General features: G+C 46.8%; 1 protein-coding gene across 1 annotated transcript in view; it reads left to right on the top strand.

Annotated features, from left to right (window-relative positions):
• Positions 1 to 14328, top strand: part of MSN (moesin) — a 67676-nt gene extending 53348 nt beyond the window's left edge. The window contains exons 3-13 of the mRNA XM_004381522.2: positions 121 to 216; positions 1402 to 1676; positions 3047 to 3130; positions 3822 to 3968; positions 5016 to 5112; positions 6763 to 6926; positions 9762 to 9892; positions 10134 to 10294; positions 11521 to 11613; positions 11933 to 12157; positions 12632 to 14328. Of these exons, the coding sequence (XP_004381579.1) occupies positions 121 to 216; positions 1402 to 1676; positions 3047 to 3130; positions 3822 to 3968; positions 5016 to 5112; positions 6763 to 6926; positions 9762 to 9892; positions 10134 to 10294; positions 11521 to 11613; positions 11933 to 12157; positions 12632 to 12796 (1638 nt within the window). The 3' untranslated portion in view covers positions 12797 to 14328. The remainder of the gene's footprint in view (positions 1 to 120; positions 217 to 1401; positions 1677 to 3046; positions 3131 to 3821; positions 3969 to 5015; positions 5113 to 6762; positions 6927 to 9761; positions 9893 to 10133; positions 10295 to 11520; positions 11614 to 11932; positions 12158 to 12631) is intronic.
• The last annotated feature ends 1216 nt before the right edge of the window (positions 14329 to 15544 follow it).

Here is a 15544-nt window from a genome sequence, read left to right as displayed (position 1 = left end):
AGTGTATTCTTGTCAGGCCCTGAACACTTTAAGCCCTTTGAGGGCAGGGATCATTTGTATCCTCTGTGCTTGGCACAGGGTAGACATTAAATCAACGGTTGTTTGTGTTTTCTCTTCCAGGTGGTGAAAACTATTGGCCTGAGGGAAGTTTGGTTTTTTGGTCTGCAGTACCAGGACACTAAGGGCTTCTCCACCTGGCTGAAACTCAATAAGAAGGTAAGTGCTCATCCCTCTGTTGCGTTTGGAATTCATTCTTCCTCCAGAACTTGCTCAGGGGCATAACATTTGCTAGCTGGCAAACTCAAGGCATCTAGGGCTGTATTTTTCACTGGGTGGTCTATTGACCACCCCAGATTAGAATAAGGGCAGAGGACTCATCCAAGGCAAAACTCTTGCTCTGTAACTGCTTTGATTTCCAACAATGAGAATGGCCTTCCAAGAAGGAAGGGACTCGTTCCCTTCCCACTGTGAGCTCTGTCTTGAAGTTTGTCTTGTTTCACACCAAAGCCATTAGTGGCACTTCAAAAAGGGGTTGGTATTCCTTTGCAAAACTCAAGGGCTCTAGGAGATTAGCTAAAAAGAGAATCACAGACTCTTGAACCAGACAGAATGTTAAAGGTCTCTTAGTCTTACATTCCACTTGCCTCCACACCCCCACAAAAAAAAAACACAAAACTGATGCATGAACCACCCCCATACGGATGCTTCCCTCCTTGATCTTCTTCCTCAGCTGAACTCCAAATGGCATATTTTGAGTATATGTGCGTTCAGGCTCTCCACCCCAAGCAGCATCTGTACAGGAACCTGGCATTCATCTCAATATCCTCAGACTGGCTGGCTTTGTCTTTGGAGGTCTCCATACTGTCCTGTGGCTTATTTCCCTGATTGGGTATAGGGGATGGGAGCCCCACTCTTTTCCCAAGGAGTGGAGACTTTTGCTGGGCAAATGTGGTGCTGTTAGGAGCCTAATTCAGGCTTTAAAAGACAGACTAGTCTGTACTCTTGCTTATCCAATTCCCTGATCTCAGTTGTACATCTTAGTCTTTACTTAGCTTAATTTATAGAGCTGGGGGAGCCTTAAAAGAGGAGCTTTCTTAAGCTTACCCTTAAAATTTGGGGGCAGTTGAATATATTGTCAAATGTTGTTGGCTTGAGGGCTTATAAGCATCAGGTGTGTTAGGTCATTTCAGGAAGAAATTCCAAACAAGAAGTGATTATGGATATGAAATTGGATCTCCAATGAATGTAATGTGTCCTTCCTGAATTACCCGAAGGGTTGCTACCCAGCGATCTGGGATTACCCAAATTGATGACCTTTCAGTGTCTTCTCCCCATCCTACTGCCACTCCCCACCGCCAAAACCTATTTTTTTAAGAGCCCGTAACCTCATGCTACTCTCAGGTGACTGCCCAGGATGTACGGAAGGAAAGCCCCCTGCTCTTCAAGTTCCGGGCCAAATTTTACCCTGAGGATGTATCCGAGGAATTGATCCAGGACATCACCCAGCGCCTGTTCTTCCTGCAAGTGAAGGAGGGCATTCTCAATGATGATATTTACTGCCCACCTGAGACTGCCGTGCTGCTGGCCTCCTATGCTGTCCAGTCCAAGTACGGTGACTTCAATAAAGAGGTGCACAAGTCTGGCTACTTGGCTGGGGACAAGTTGCTGCCCCAGAGGTAAGGGCGCACCCTGGCTGCCTTTTCCCTGGCCAGAGAGGGCTGAGGCCCAAGGCTGATCAATCCTTGTTACACAAGGGCTGTCAGATCTGCTCCTCTCCATTAGCGCTTGCCTGAGGACCATGTCATGCTGCTCAGAGAGACACATTTGCATATGGCATCATACTCTTTTGTTTCTATGGCTCTCAAAATAAAAAGCTTTTTTTCCCCCTCTGTCTGATTACAGAACTTCATTACCCTGGAGGCAGGTGCTTATATAGAGAACCAGAGATGGATTGGTTTTTCCCCCATCCCTGGTTCCATCTTCTCAGCCGCTTTCACTAATTTAGACCTCTTATATCAGACTTTGACAGAGAAGAGAGAGACATATGCAAGCCAGAGACAGAAGATGCTCAAATGACCTTTTAATATTGATGATAAGTGTGCAGAATTTTCTGCTTCTGTAAATTTCAAACGTCAAAGCTCTCAAACATTCATTATTTTTGTTCTAGCATCATGACAACACACAAAATGAATAAGGCAGGCATTACCCTTATTTCTTGGCTAAGGAAACAGAGGTGCAGAGGTGCTTGGACTGACTTGCCTGAGTTCCCACAACTCATTGAGGCAGAGCCAGACCTGGAACTCTAGTCTCTTGATTTTTTTAACCCTGGGTTTTCCCCACTGCATTCAATGGCCATTTTCATAAGCTTTTGGATTGGAAGGAAAAGCTCTACCTCATTCTGGGAACCTCCATTCCACTAGGACTGTAGCACATACACAGCCCACCTGAAGGTATTAGGGATAGTGATTATATACTGGGACTCTACCTGAGTCATTGCTGTAATGTCTGAGATGGCATGTTTGAAACAAGCCTTGTTTACCATCTAGTAGATCTGGGAGCTTGAGCCTGTTAGCTTCTCCCAAAGTTATTTAGGCTCTGTTTTGTAGCTACAAGCTGTCTGCCCATCCCTGAGCAATATTCTCACAACCACAAACTGTTGGTACCAAGAAGATCTAGGAGAGAGTGTGCATGGCTCTGTGAAGCCCATCCTTACTCTTACTCCCCGCAAGTCAGCACTGACTTGATACTTAACCTCTGTGCTTAGAGACCACACACATTATTGGATTTTCTGGTTAAAGGTACAAAGGAGGGTGTTCCCATTGTCTTTCTTGGTCACCCATTCTTGTATCTTTCCTACCTTCCAGGCAGTTCCTTAGATCTAATCTAACACCTTCCTGCTGTAATTTCAGTCTGCTTCTAATGTGACCTTAATGAGCTGATTCCACATTGTCTTTGCATAAACCCTTTATAGAGCTAAGTGGGCTTCCCTTCCCCCCTGCACATGGGCTTTGTGCTTTAAACTGCTCACCACACATTGTCTTTCTAGGGTCCTGGAGCAGCACAAACTCAACAAGGACCAATGGGAGGAGCGGATCCAGGTTTGGCATGAGGAGCACCGGGGTATGCTCAGGTAAGCCCACCCTAGCAGCTGTGGGCCCCAGCACCCTTTCAGGGAGAATGAGAGTTGCTTCTCAGGAGAAAAGGCAGATAACTAGAGATGCTGGAGGATATTTGGGGGCGGGGAGCAGGAATGATGTTAGCACTTGCAGTTTATGGGGGAAATTAAAGATTAGAAGACAGATCAGGACCATTATAAGGCCATTTTGTTTTTGTTTTTTTGTGAATGGTGGCAACTGGTAGACCGGACAGTTTGAGCCATAAAGAAGGAGGAAATGGGGAAGGAGCCCTGTAAATATGACAAACCATTTGGGGATTGGGGATTGTCTAATAGTGGAACAAATCTTTATAATTTTGCAATCATCACCCCATCTGACCTCTGCTGAGAATGTGCCTATACAAAAGCTGTTCCAATGAACGGGAGGAAGAAAATTGCTTATACATGGCAGCTAACATGCTGGAAGCCAGCAAGGGTCAGCTTACCCTCATTCCCCTTGTAAGTTTCAGACTTAAGCTCTTGTCAGCAGGTTTCGCTTGGCAAAAGTTATGTTGTGCTCTGTTCCCCATCATCTACTCACCTTCCATCCCCTTTCCCACCCCTGATGACAAGGTCCTAGTCAGAAGTGCAGAGCCATCAGGCTTTCTATCTCCTTGGGTCTGATTCCCACGCTCCCCACTGTGATTCCCCACTCTGTGTCCTTTAGGGAGGATGCTGTCCTGGAGTATCTGAAAATTGCCCAGGACCTGGAGATGTATGGTGTGAACTACTTCAGCATCAAGAACAAGAAAGGCTCAGAGCTGTGGCTGGGAGTGGATGCCCTGGGTCTCAACATCTATGAGCAGAATGATAGGTATAATTCAGACCTCTCTTAGTTTATTTGGGCCACTCTGGAACCTGACTCAACCCTCACCACAGAGCAGGATTATACCTCCTGGGGCCCATCTCAGTTCTTTTGTTACCTAGTTCAGTCCAGCCCAGGTGACCTGCACAACCTCCCTCAGACCTCCAAATCATACATAACTAGACTTGTACTGCCCAATATGGTAAGAACTAGCCACATGTAGTTACTGAACACTTGAAATGTGGCTAGTATGAATTGAGATGTGCTGTCAGTGTAAAATATACACTGGATTTTGAAGACAGTGTGAGAAACAATATAAAATATCTCATATTTTTTAAAATATTGATTTTCATGTTGAAATGATAGTATTTTGGATATATTGGATTAAATAAATTTTATTATAATTAATTCCACCTATTTCTTTTTACTTATTTGAATGTGGCTACTAGAAAATTACAAATTACAGTTGTGACTATCGTTATATTTCTATAGGAGAACAGTGGCCTGGAACCTACCTTGTCATCATTTGTAATTAATCCCAAATCCCATCTGATGAATAAGTGACTTTTGGCCTATAATCCTGCTCACTGCAGTCTTACATCATTTGCTTATTTTATTATTTTAGTCTGTACTTGATGAGGATGGAGATTAATAGGTTAGTTTGTTCCATGTAATGCCTGAATCCTGGAGTTCATTATTTACCTTCCCCCCAACTTTTACAACCTTGGGTGGAAGAATTCCACTTAAATAGGGATGGTGCTCTATTTAGCATCTCTTGAGAGAATGTTACAAGGTCTATGCCTCAACTAAAAGTACCACAGAAGCAAACTTCAGAGATTGGGCCAAGGGGTACTATGTTGGTTGTGGTATCAGAAGGTCCTTTGTGTACTCTTAACACTGGCAGCTGACCTGGTGGCATATGATGGCACTGGCTGAGCTGGCAATTAGACTTCCCCCTCAAGGGAGAAGTTGGAAGGGGCAGAGGGCAAGGCACCAACCCTCTATGTCCTTCTTGTCTTGTCCTTGTCCTGATGTTCTTGGTCTCCATTTCTACAGACTAACTCCCAAGATAGGCTTCCCCTGGAGTGAAATCAGAAACATCTCTTTCAATGACAAGAAATTTGTCATTAAACCCATTGACAAAAAAGCCCCGGTAAGTGACTCCTCTTTCTGACCAAGTCAAGTACTTGTCAAGGCCTAGATAATTGCTAGGAGCAATGATCTCATTGTATTTTTCTCTCCCTTTTCTGACTTTTTTTGTGGGTGGGAACAGAAGGCACAAAAGGAGGTTGGGGATGGATGGAGATATCTTGTCAAGAAATGGCCAGGAGGCATCCTGTACCTGGTGCCACCCTGCTACTTGTGTCTCAGGAGAAGCATGGAAGGAGAGCCACAGGCAGTCTAAGTGCTGCCTGTTAGCCACTGCCTTCTGCTGCCCTGAGGTTCTGGGGTGGAAACAGAGTGCATCTTATCTTTCCAAGCGCCTGGGCCCCAGAAAGTGGAAACTGTTCACATATGATTTATCTTTAATTGTGGAGAAACATCAGAGCCGGGAGAAATCCATGTCCAGGGTTGAGCCTTCAAGCTTGCTTTTTGGAATAACTTCACTGTTGCTCTCTCAGACTTCTCCCCAGAGTAACCTGAGAACAAGACAAAGTGCCTTGGGTCCATTCATTCCTCTAACCTGCTCGACACACTTCTTACCCACTCAGTTGCCTGTGGCTGACAAGACCAGAAAGCTGGTGATTGGGGGTGGGATAGAAAATTGAGATGAGAGTCTACTTCTCTGGTGTGTACCTTGTGCAGCAAGGGCCAATGACCCTTTTCATGAGGGCTCACCTCTTCTTTTCCAGCCCTGTTGTCTCTGAACTTTTCCTGCTAGGCACTTTACGTATGTTTTCTCCTTAAACCCTCAACAACATTGTCAGGTCAGGTAGCAGCATACCCGTCTTTTAGTTGATGAAACTGAGGCTCAGAGAGGTGGAGTGATTTGCCCAAGATCACACAGCTGGAAATGGTAGAGCTGGGATTCAGACCTAAGCCATTTGGCCCCTAAAGCTTGTGCTCATTTTACTGCATCCCAAGCTATGTGAGACAATAGCAGTTTGGATTCAATGGCAGAGAAGGTGGTGGTTAGGCATCAGTTGGTGACCTTTGTCCAGTGGTATTTATAGTAAAAAACCCAAAATCACTGGATTTTCTTGTGTGTGTGTGTGTTTTATTGCTGCTGTGCTCCACTTTCATCAGAAAAAGGTAAGTAACAAAGCCAACTGAAATAAAAAAAATTAAATTAGAAAAGCAAAACATGACACGCAATGTATTTATAAGCTGCCTTGTTCCAAAAAGATTCAAGGGGCTAGATATAAGATATGCTTTTTCAAGGCTACAGAAGTAGTCCAGCAACTCACACTGCACCTACCCAGGGCATTAAATGTGGGGATTATTGGGCCTGTAAGAGAGGCCCCCTGAGACCCAGCAGGATCCCTAATTAGCAGAGAAAACCTGTTCCAATCCTTCAACCGTATGCTTTTCGTAAGCAAAGGCTGAAAGAAATTGTGGTTTGGTGGACAGAGCACTGATTTCAGAGTCAAAAAGCCTAGGGTCCAGTTTTGACCCTGCCACTAACCTTCTGTCTTCTCTGGGCAAGTCACTTCACCTCTCCAATCCTTAGTTTTCCCATCTGTAACACAAGCAAATTGGATGAAAGACTCTTTCCAGTGCTTTTGGGTTTAGCTTTTCAGAAGATAGAAGCTCATCTTCACCCGTCCCTCCAAACTCTTTATGATTGCTGGTTTCCCATCAGGACTTTGTTTTCTATGCCCCCCGGCTGCGGATTAACAAGCGGATCTTGGCTTTATGCATGGGAAACCATGAGCTATACATGCGTCGCCGCAAGCCCGACACCATTGAGGTGCAGCAGATGAAGGCACAGGCCCGGGAGGAGAAGCACCAGAAGCAGATGGAACGGTGGGTGCTGTAGAGCTGGAGTGGGGGCCAGGGCTGGGGCAAGGAGGTTTCTCAAAGGTGCCAAGCCTACTAAGTCAGGTCATGAAGTGAACCTAAGACTGGAAGGGAGAGAGAGCTGGGCAAGGAAGACTCCCCTTCTCCAATGAAGTCTCAAGGCACTCCTGTTCCTGGGAAGTAGGTATCAGGAGCCTAGGCTTCCAGAGTCTCACAGGAAGAAGGGCATTCTTGTCTATGACCCTCATGCCCTTGCTATGCTGGGTGAGCTTTAGGTTGCTCCAGGCTGTCTGACCAGTATAGTGTCAGTATCAGAGGGTTCCATGTACATTTAAACCTGGAGTCTGTAGGGTTTTGTGAGTAGAACTGGGCATAATTTTCCTAAGAAGCCCCATGTCTTTGCGCTGTAGCCCCTTGCTACTCAAAGTGTATTCTAAGGCCCAGAAGCATCAGCATAACCTGAAAACTTGTTAGAAAAGCAAAATCTGAGACCCTACCCCAGACCTACTGAATCAGAATCTGTATCCTAAGATCCCAGGTGGTTCTTAGGTACATTAAGTTTTGAGAAGCACAACTCTAGTAGGTATTCTGTCATAAAGAGTTTGGAACCTCAGGAGGCTTCTAATCTAGTAGGCTGGAAAATGACTCCATCTATAAGAGATTAGACCCCAAAGTTCACATTTATTCAGAAAAAAAAATTGACCCAGATTGAGAGGAAGCTTACAGAGCTGGATCTGGCAGGAACCCTGTCCTCTAGGACCTCACAGTCTAGTAGGAGAGAGAGGAGAAAAAATAGTATATACATAACTGATTAAGGTACAAATGTTGTGTCATTCATTCATTCAATAATTACTGAGCAGTGAAAAAAACAGACAAAAATCCCTGCTCTCATGGAGCTGCCATTCTAGTGGGAGGAGATAAACATAATAAATGAGCAAATTATATAATAATGTGAGATGATAAGAAGTACTATGGAGAAAAATAATAGGGAAGAGGGATGTGGGAGAGTGGTAGGGTAGGCCAAGTATTCTGAGGGCTCAGAGGTAGAAAAGAATTATAGGCAAGATGGACTGTAAGGCCCCCTGGAAGAAGTGCAAGGGCAAGAAAAAGCAAATATCCTAGATTTGCAACAAATTCTGGGAAGACTGTACTAGAGCTGGGCTTCAGAGGACAGACAGAGTTAGGCTTGAGGGCTGATGTCTTAACCACAGAGATCACTAGACTTGAAGCACAGCATGCCAGTACAGACCCCAAACTTGTCTCGCTGTAATGGTACACGGTAGACAGGGTAGGCTTTTATAATCTAGCATCAAAACTCACTTAAATTCATGAAGGATGAGAATCAGGATCAGCACAAAGAAGGTTCCTATGAGGTGGAAGTCAGACATACCTCCACTCCAACTTTTTCACCATTTCTGACACCAGCCATCCCCTTACCCCCCATAGCACTCTCTACTTCTCTGATGGGTTCAATAATTTGTTGTAACGGCCACACAGAACTCGCAGACCGTATTCACAGTTATCAGGTTTATTAGAGAAGTAACAGGAAATAACTCGGGATCAGGATCAAAGAAGTAACAAGAACAACTCAGGATCAGGATCAGGAAGCACATAGGCAAGGCATGGAGGGCTCCCCAGAGAGAGAGAGCACATCTCTCCCTTCTTCAGTGCAGGACAGCTTCCAACCAGGACAGCTTTCTCAGCTGCTCTCTGCTAGGCTAGTAGGTCTCCGTGGACAAGCCTCCTCTTGGCCCCCTCAGGACAGGCCTCCTCTCAGCCTCCTCTGTGGCCCTCAGGCCTGATCCCCTCTCAGCCTTAAGGGTTACAGTTCTCAGCACAGCTGGGGCATCTGCCACTGCCAGAGGCAGGCCAGCTCAGCCCCCATACTGCTGCTTGCTCTGCTTGGGTGTTCACCTGCACAGGCCTGGACTGTGGCTGCTTCTCCTTTGTCAGGCACCCAACTCTGTTGGTGACCTCCTGCCTGGAGATGCCTATCTCTGCTCCATGGGTTGACTTGCCCACTGCCACAGCCTGCCAGTCTCGTGGTTCCTGTCGCTCGTATTGCTGTTGCCATTTCTCTGCCACTCAGCTCTGCTGTGCTTGCTGCCATCTTGCGCTGTCTTCAGTGTTACAGCTCTTGACCTGTATCACAGCTCTTTTAGGAAGTTCCCTCCTCCTCTCTGTCTCTTTGCCTCTCTCTCTGCTTCTTCCCTTATCGCCTCTAAAAACCTCTGTGGGGTTGTCTGCTTATATAAGCAAACTCCTTGTCCATTTCAAGGCATAGCCCTTCCAGCAGGACTACAAACTGACCAGTCCCTGAAAGTCACTCAATCCTATTGGGTGGCTTTTTAAGCCACTATTTTGCATAACAAGTCAACCAGTTCCGGCAAGGTGCATAAAGTAGACCAATCACAGAGCAAACTGCAGCCCAACCAATCATTTTTGGCAGAATTACAAACCCAAGGCCAGAAAGGCCATATATAAGAGAAACCCATTGCACTGCAGCTTTACTAGGCCATTTTACAGACGGGAACTGAGGACAAGAATAAAGAAGCAACATAGCTAAGATCACCCAGTGGATTAGTGGCAGAGCTGGAATTCCACTTTGCGTCTCCTGACACTGGGGCAAATTGACAGGGCCCTGAGCATACTGGTCCATGTGGGACTATATAGTTAGTGAGGACAAGGATGTGGAGGTAAGGGAGAGTGGTACAAGCTCAAAAACTCTGGGTATGTTGGAAGGGTGGGGGCTGAAAGTCCAGGACCAAGCTAACATTAGGAATTCCAAGGCTTCAGTGCAGCCCTGCTATCCTGTTCCATCCCTTCATTGTCCTTCCCTAGCGCTCTGCTGGAAAATGAGAAGAAGAAGCGTGAAATGGCAGAAAAGGAGAAGGAGAAGATTGAACGGGAGAAGGAAGAACTGATGGAGAGGCTGAAGCAGATTGAGGAACAGACTAAGAAGGCTCAGCAAGGTGAGACTTAGAGCCACTTTGGAGACTGGGTTTCCCCAGAGCCTGACTCCATGAGCTGGAGATCCCTCTAGCTTGTAGTCCAGGTGTGGTCACAGAATAGATAAGGGATAGGGCAAGAGGAATAGTGCCCAGAGCCTTCTGCCAGCTGTTCCCTGGGGTGGAGCATTTCCAGGAAGGAAGCTAGGTGTCCGTCCCTTCTTCATCCTGCAATTTTCACTGCCTTTTCCCCTCTTCTTCCCAGAACTGGAAGAGCAGACCCGCAGGGCCCTGGAACTTGAGCAGGAGCGGAAGCGTGCCCAGAATGAGGCTGAGAAGCTGGCCAAGGAGCGTCAAGAAGCCGAAGAGGCCAAGGAGGCCCTGCTGCAGGCCTCTCAGGACCAGAAGAAAACCCAGGAGCAGCTGGTAAAGCTATAGGATGGTCTGGAATTGTGGGGCCTGAGTCCTCCCCCTGTCTGCCTGCCTATTTACAGCCAGCTCTGCCTGCTAGACTGGCTTTTTCCACCAGGGTACCACTCCACAGGCCTCCAGCAGATAGCTCATTCAGAAGCAAGCTGAGAAGTCACTGTTGTGACCCAGAAACCTTTGCAAGCAGCCCTCCCTAACCCTTAGTTTTTATTCCATTTTCTTAGCCTTTGGGAATATAATCTGATGAACTGGCAAAGGAAGGGAGGAAGGAAAGAAGAAAAGGGATTAACACTTAATTGCGCACCTACTGTGTATTAAGAGTTATCCTAGCAACTTTTCCCTTTTCCTTACTTATTTCCTTTTCCCAATAACCCTATGGGATTAACTCATATGGGATAATACACGCAGATGAGGAAATTGGGCCTCAGGGCGGTTAAGAGATTTGCCAAAGGTCACACAGTTGTGGCTGAGTAAATAAAACCCATTTACGTCTCCTTTTGAAGGATTTGCTCCCTTAGAGCATGTGCAAAACTGTGTATCTATGAATTTTTCAGGGAAGGGGTTGGGTATTTACATTTTCATCACAATCTCCAAAGGTTATGTGACCCAGAAGTTAAGAACCTCTGGCCCAAATCCCTTGACATGTTATTCCCCTGTACTGTTTAGAGTGGGGGTGAAGGGAACTAAGGTCTAACTCTCAGGGGGAAGGTTCCCCTGGGAGATTTGCCCAAGGTGTGAGGTTATGTATAAGCTTTTTTCCTTGTTCAGTTCCCTTTGTGACCCTTTAATGTCTTTCCTATACTTGTTCTGGGGAGAGTCTTAGTGGAGCCATGAACATTCTAGGATAGTGGGGAAGGGTCTGCTGCCTCAGGTAGTGACTCAGCAATCTCCAAAGCTTTACTGAGATCCCAGCTACGTACTAGGCAATACCAAGAGAGAGAGATGAGAAAGAGAGAGAGATGACGTGTTGTCTTCAGAAGGCCTACAATCTAGGTGGGGAGCTATGACATATAAGGAAGTAGTTTGGAGGGTTGCTATGAGTTGATGGCAATGGGTTTGGTTTTTGTTTTTTTATAGTAGTTTTGAGGATAGAAGTGTTCCACAGGGCTTCCTGGGGCAGGTGAGGATTGTGCTAGGACCTGAAGGGAAGATGGGGCTAGAGTGGAGTGGTCTGGTAAATAGAGCCTCCAGGGCAGCAAGTAAGTGGAGCTGTTTATCCACAGGCCTTGGAAATGGCAGAGCTGACAGCTCGGATCTCCCAGCTGGAGATGGCCCGACAGAAGAAGGAGAGCGAGGCTGTGGAGTGGCAGCAGAAGGTAAGGCATAGTGCCCAAAGCAATGCATTGTGAGAAGGGGTACTACATACATAGGTTCTGGCTTCTTTGATTCCTTAGATTTGGGCTTCCTCCCGCTTTCATTCTTCCCTAATATCAGGCATCACAGGAGAAGGAGCTCAAGGCTTTCTCAAATACTTCCCAGAATTCCCCAATACCCTGGGAGGTTGGTAAAATTGCTTTTTACAGCTGAGGAAGATGAAGTGACTTGTTCTACTTGGTGCCTGCCTCCTTCTGGGCAGGACACTGCAAGTTAGCCTAGTCTCACTGCTGGTTCTTCTCTCCCTCTGTCACTGGACAGGCCCAGATGGTACAAGAGGACTTGGAGAAGACCCGTGCCGAGCTGAAGACTGCCATGAGTACACCTCATGTGGCGGAACCTGCCGAGAATGAGCAGGATGAGCAGGATGAGAATGGGGCAGAGGCTAGTGCTGATCTGCGGGCTGATGCCATGGCCAAGGACCGTAGTGAGGAGGAACGTACCACTGAGGCAGAGAAGAATGAGCGTGTGCAGAAGCACCTGAAGGTATGCAGGCAGGGCCAGAGGGTCAAGGAGACCATGGACTTGCCTGGACCATTGTGAGGCAATGGGTAAAGGAGCCTGTTCCAGTGCTCTATGGGAACCTGAGCTTTTCTAAAGTGAGAGCTTTAAAGGCAGGCACCCCTGCTTGTTAATCAGGCCTTGGGCCACCTCTTCCCTTCTTGGGACCTGCCTTCTCTGCCCCGTCCCCCCAAATTCCCATTCCATTCAGCTCTTACATTCAGAAAATATGTAGCTGACACAATTTCTACCTGAATCTGTGGTAGGTTGTTAATTTCAGGGGATACCCATTGTCATGTGGTTGCCTATGTTTTGGTTTGTTTTTTTATGCTCTCCCCATTGTGGTCCTAACAGGGTTGGAAATGGCTCTCAAAAGGAGAGAGAGAGAAATCTGGTCAAATAAGGGGAGGTAAAATGACAGGAAGCCATTGACCCCTGCATCCTTCTGTCCCCTCACAGGCCCTCACTTCAGAGCTGGCCAATGCCCGCGATGAGTCCAAGAAGACTGCCAATGATATGATCCATGCTGAGAACATGCGGCTGGGCCGAGACAAATACAAGACCCTACGCCAAATCCGGCAGGGCAACACCAAGCAGCGCATTGATGAGTTTGAGTCCATGTAGTGGGCACCCAGCTTCTAGAGACCCCTCCTCCCTTCTTCCTTGCCCCCACACTCCTACACCCTTGCCTTACTCACACTGTGCTGGAGCCACTAACTAGAGCAGCCGTGAAGTCATGCTAAGCATTCAGTGAAGCCATGGGACCAAACCTAGCCCCTCAGCCCCCACCCACTTCCCTGGGCAGAAAAATGGCCCATTGTGGTGCCAATGGGACTCCCTTTCCCCTCTCTGTCCCCTTTAGTCTGCTAGGAGAGATCACTTCCCCAGATCAGAGGCATTTCCCGCTTGATTTGGAAAACACCCCCACACTTACTATTGTTTTGTGGGAGTCAAGGGTGGGATAGGTTGAAAGCTAGTCCCCCTTCCCTAACCCATTACTGCCTTCCTCTTCAGGGTCCTGTGACTCAGGGAGTTGGAGTATGACACGGTTTATGGAAGGAGGCAGGGCCCTGGAAATCTACTCTAGGATATCAGCTGACCTAGGATTTGGCCTCCCAACGTCCATCCCTTCTAGAGTTATTTAGGTTTTGTAGTCATTGGAGGGTAAAGAAATGTTCAGTCATTCTTGTTTCTACCTCCCAGATTGGGTCTGTTACAAACTCAGTTCCAATAATCCTTGTCCTTGAGTTCAGGGACTTGGTTTCTCCCAGGGTGGGGTGGGGAAGATGGTGCCTCTAAGAGGCTTTATCAACATCCCAGAAGGCCATTGGCCTTTCTATTCAGACAAAGCTGGGTAGAAGATCCTGCCCCAGTGCCTTATGAGAGTCTAGGCCTATGTCAAGTGAGCTCTGTGGGCAGAGGCACCCTTATTATCCTGGGTCCCTGGGCTGCTGCTTCTCTTCTTGGGATATGTCCTCCCCAGTCCTCCCCAAATCTCCTCCAGCTAGAATGATAGGGACAGGTACCCAAAAGCCCAGCCAGCCCCATTCAGGGATTTTTTCCAAAAGAGAGGAAATGTTCACACCTGGTTTCAGTATTTTTCCTGCCAAGGGTCCCCCAGATCACTTTCCCCATCAAAGCTATTTGGGCCACAGCTCCTGCTTCAGCACCATCTAGGCCTTGACTTGGTGAGCCCTGGACCTTGGTACTGGTTGGCTTAATTGGCAGGTGGGTGAAAGGAAGCTAAGTGTGGTGAGAAAAGCCCTTGGCCTTGATCCCACAGTTTGCCCAACCCCGTCAGGTACCCATTAGTCCCTTACCATCACCCTCTTCCAAGGTAGTGACTGGGCTCTGCCTCCATTTGACAAACCTTCAACCCGGGTCTTCCTACCAGTTGTGCTGTCTCTTGGAACTGTAAACCAGGAAGCTGCTTAGGCTGTCTGGTCCCTTCCACATCTCCATCCCTTGCCCTTAACTCAGGAGCAGCCTCCTTCTCCACTCTGTCTTGTGTGTGCTCTTTTTCTTCCTACCAGTATTTCATATTCCAGTGGTATCTAGTATCTAACTCAGTATTGATTTCTGCCTATCTTGCTAATGTACCATTAGAAGATATTAGTCTTGGGACAGGACTATATTGGCCTCATTCCCTTACTACTCCCACACCTAAGAAGTGTATACTGTATTATAAAAGGATGTTTTGACAGAAATATTAATGTAAGAAGCTTTCAGTATTAGTGATGTCACTTGTCACTATAGGTCATACAATCCATTCTTAAAGTACTTGGTATGTTGTTTTTCTGTCCTGTTTGCCTTTTCACTAGGGCTTAGTCTACAAAGGGGACATCCTGTCCCTCCATACAGGGCCCTTAGCCCAGAGCCCACCTGCCTTGCTCCCTCCTCCCTGCCTGACCTTGGGGAGTCTTGTGTGCTTTGCTGTGAGTTATATTGACACTCTCTTTGTAATATGCCCTATATTGGCTAAATTCTAACCTGGAATTGTGGGGCAACCTAGCTGCCTTAGGGGCAATAACTCACCCCCAGGGTGGCTGAGGAGAAAGATTATATTTTGTATTCAGGGTTTTTTTTTTTTTTTATTTTGTTGGGGGTGGTTAAAACGTTTTTTGGAGGTGTTTATGCTGACCCTATGTTCTATTTCAGTGCCATTAAAAGTTTAGGAATACTTTACTGTGACTTGATCTTTCTTTGTGGCATGTGTGTGTGGCTGTAAGATACTTCACCATGATTTTCACTCTATAGACCCCTTCATGTCCCTGATCCCATTCCATCCTCACATCCCATGCGGGTGGATATGATTATCCCTAGTTATAAAAGTGAAGTTACTCCCCAGGTCACAGAACTGTCTGACTCAATAGCCTATGCCCTTTCCACAGCTCCAGGCCAACTTTTGCAGTGTGGATGTAGGCCCCACATTGGCCATACTGATGCCCCTGGGCTTTGCTTGGCATTGGGGCCTAGGAGATGCTTGTGAGGGGTGGTTTGTATTTCTGGATTCCTATGGTGGTCAGGCCCTGTCCTGCCTCCCTGTTGGGAAGATCTCTAGGTTTGTCCCTACTCCTACTACCCTCACTTACTGCAGTGCCAATAAGTCAAAGAAACTACACTGGGCCCTGTTGCAAAAGGTGGTGGGGAGTGGAGTGTGATGTGAAGATGGAGAATGTATGTATGTGCATAAGCTCTTGGGCAGTACTTTATAATTTTCAAAGCTTGTCAATTTTGTAGACTAGATATGGTTATCCCTATTTTATAGATGAGGAAACTGAGGCCCAGATAAGTCTTCCAGGCTGTCCTGGCCCCACCACTATCACCAGTTCTGTTCTTGGCAAACCAATACTTGCAAAGAAAAAGTAAGTT

The sequence above is a fragment of the Trichechus manatus genome, unplaced genomic scaffold (genome assembly GCF_000243295.1).
Source record: "Trichechus manatus latirostris isolate Lorelei unplaced genomic scaffold, TriManLat1.0 scaffold00086, whole genome shotgun sequence".
Classification (NCBI taxonomy): domain Eukaryota; kingdom Metazoa; phylum Chordata; class Mammalia; order Sirenia; family Trichechidae; genus Trichechus; species Trichechus manatus.
Note: the sequence above shows the minus strand (reverse complement) of the source record. Positions and strands in the feature narration are given on the sequence as shown.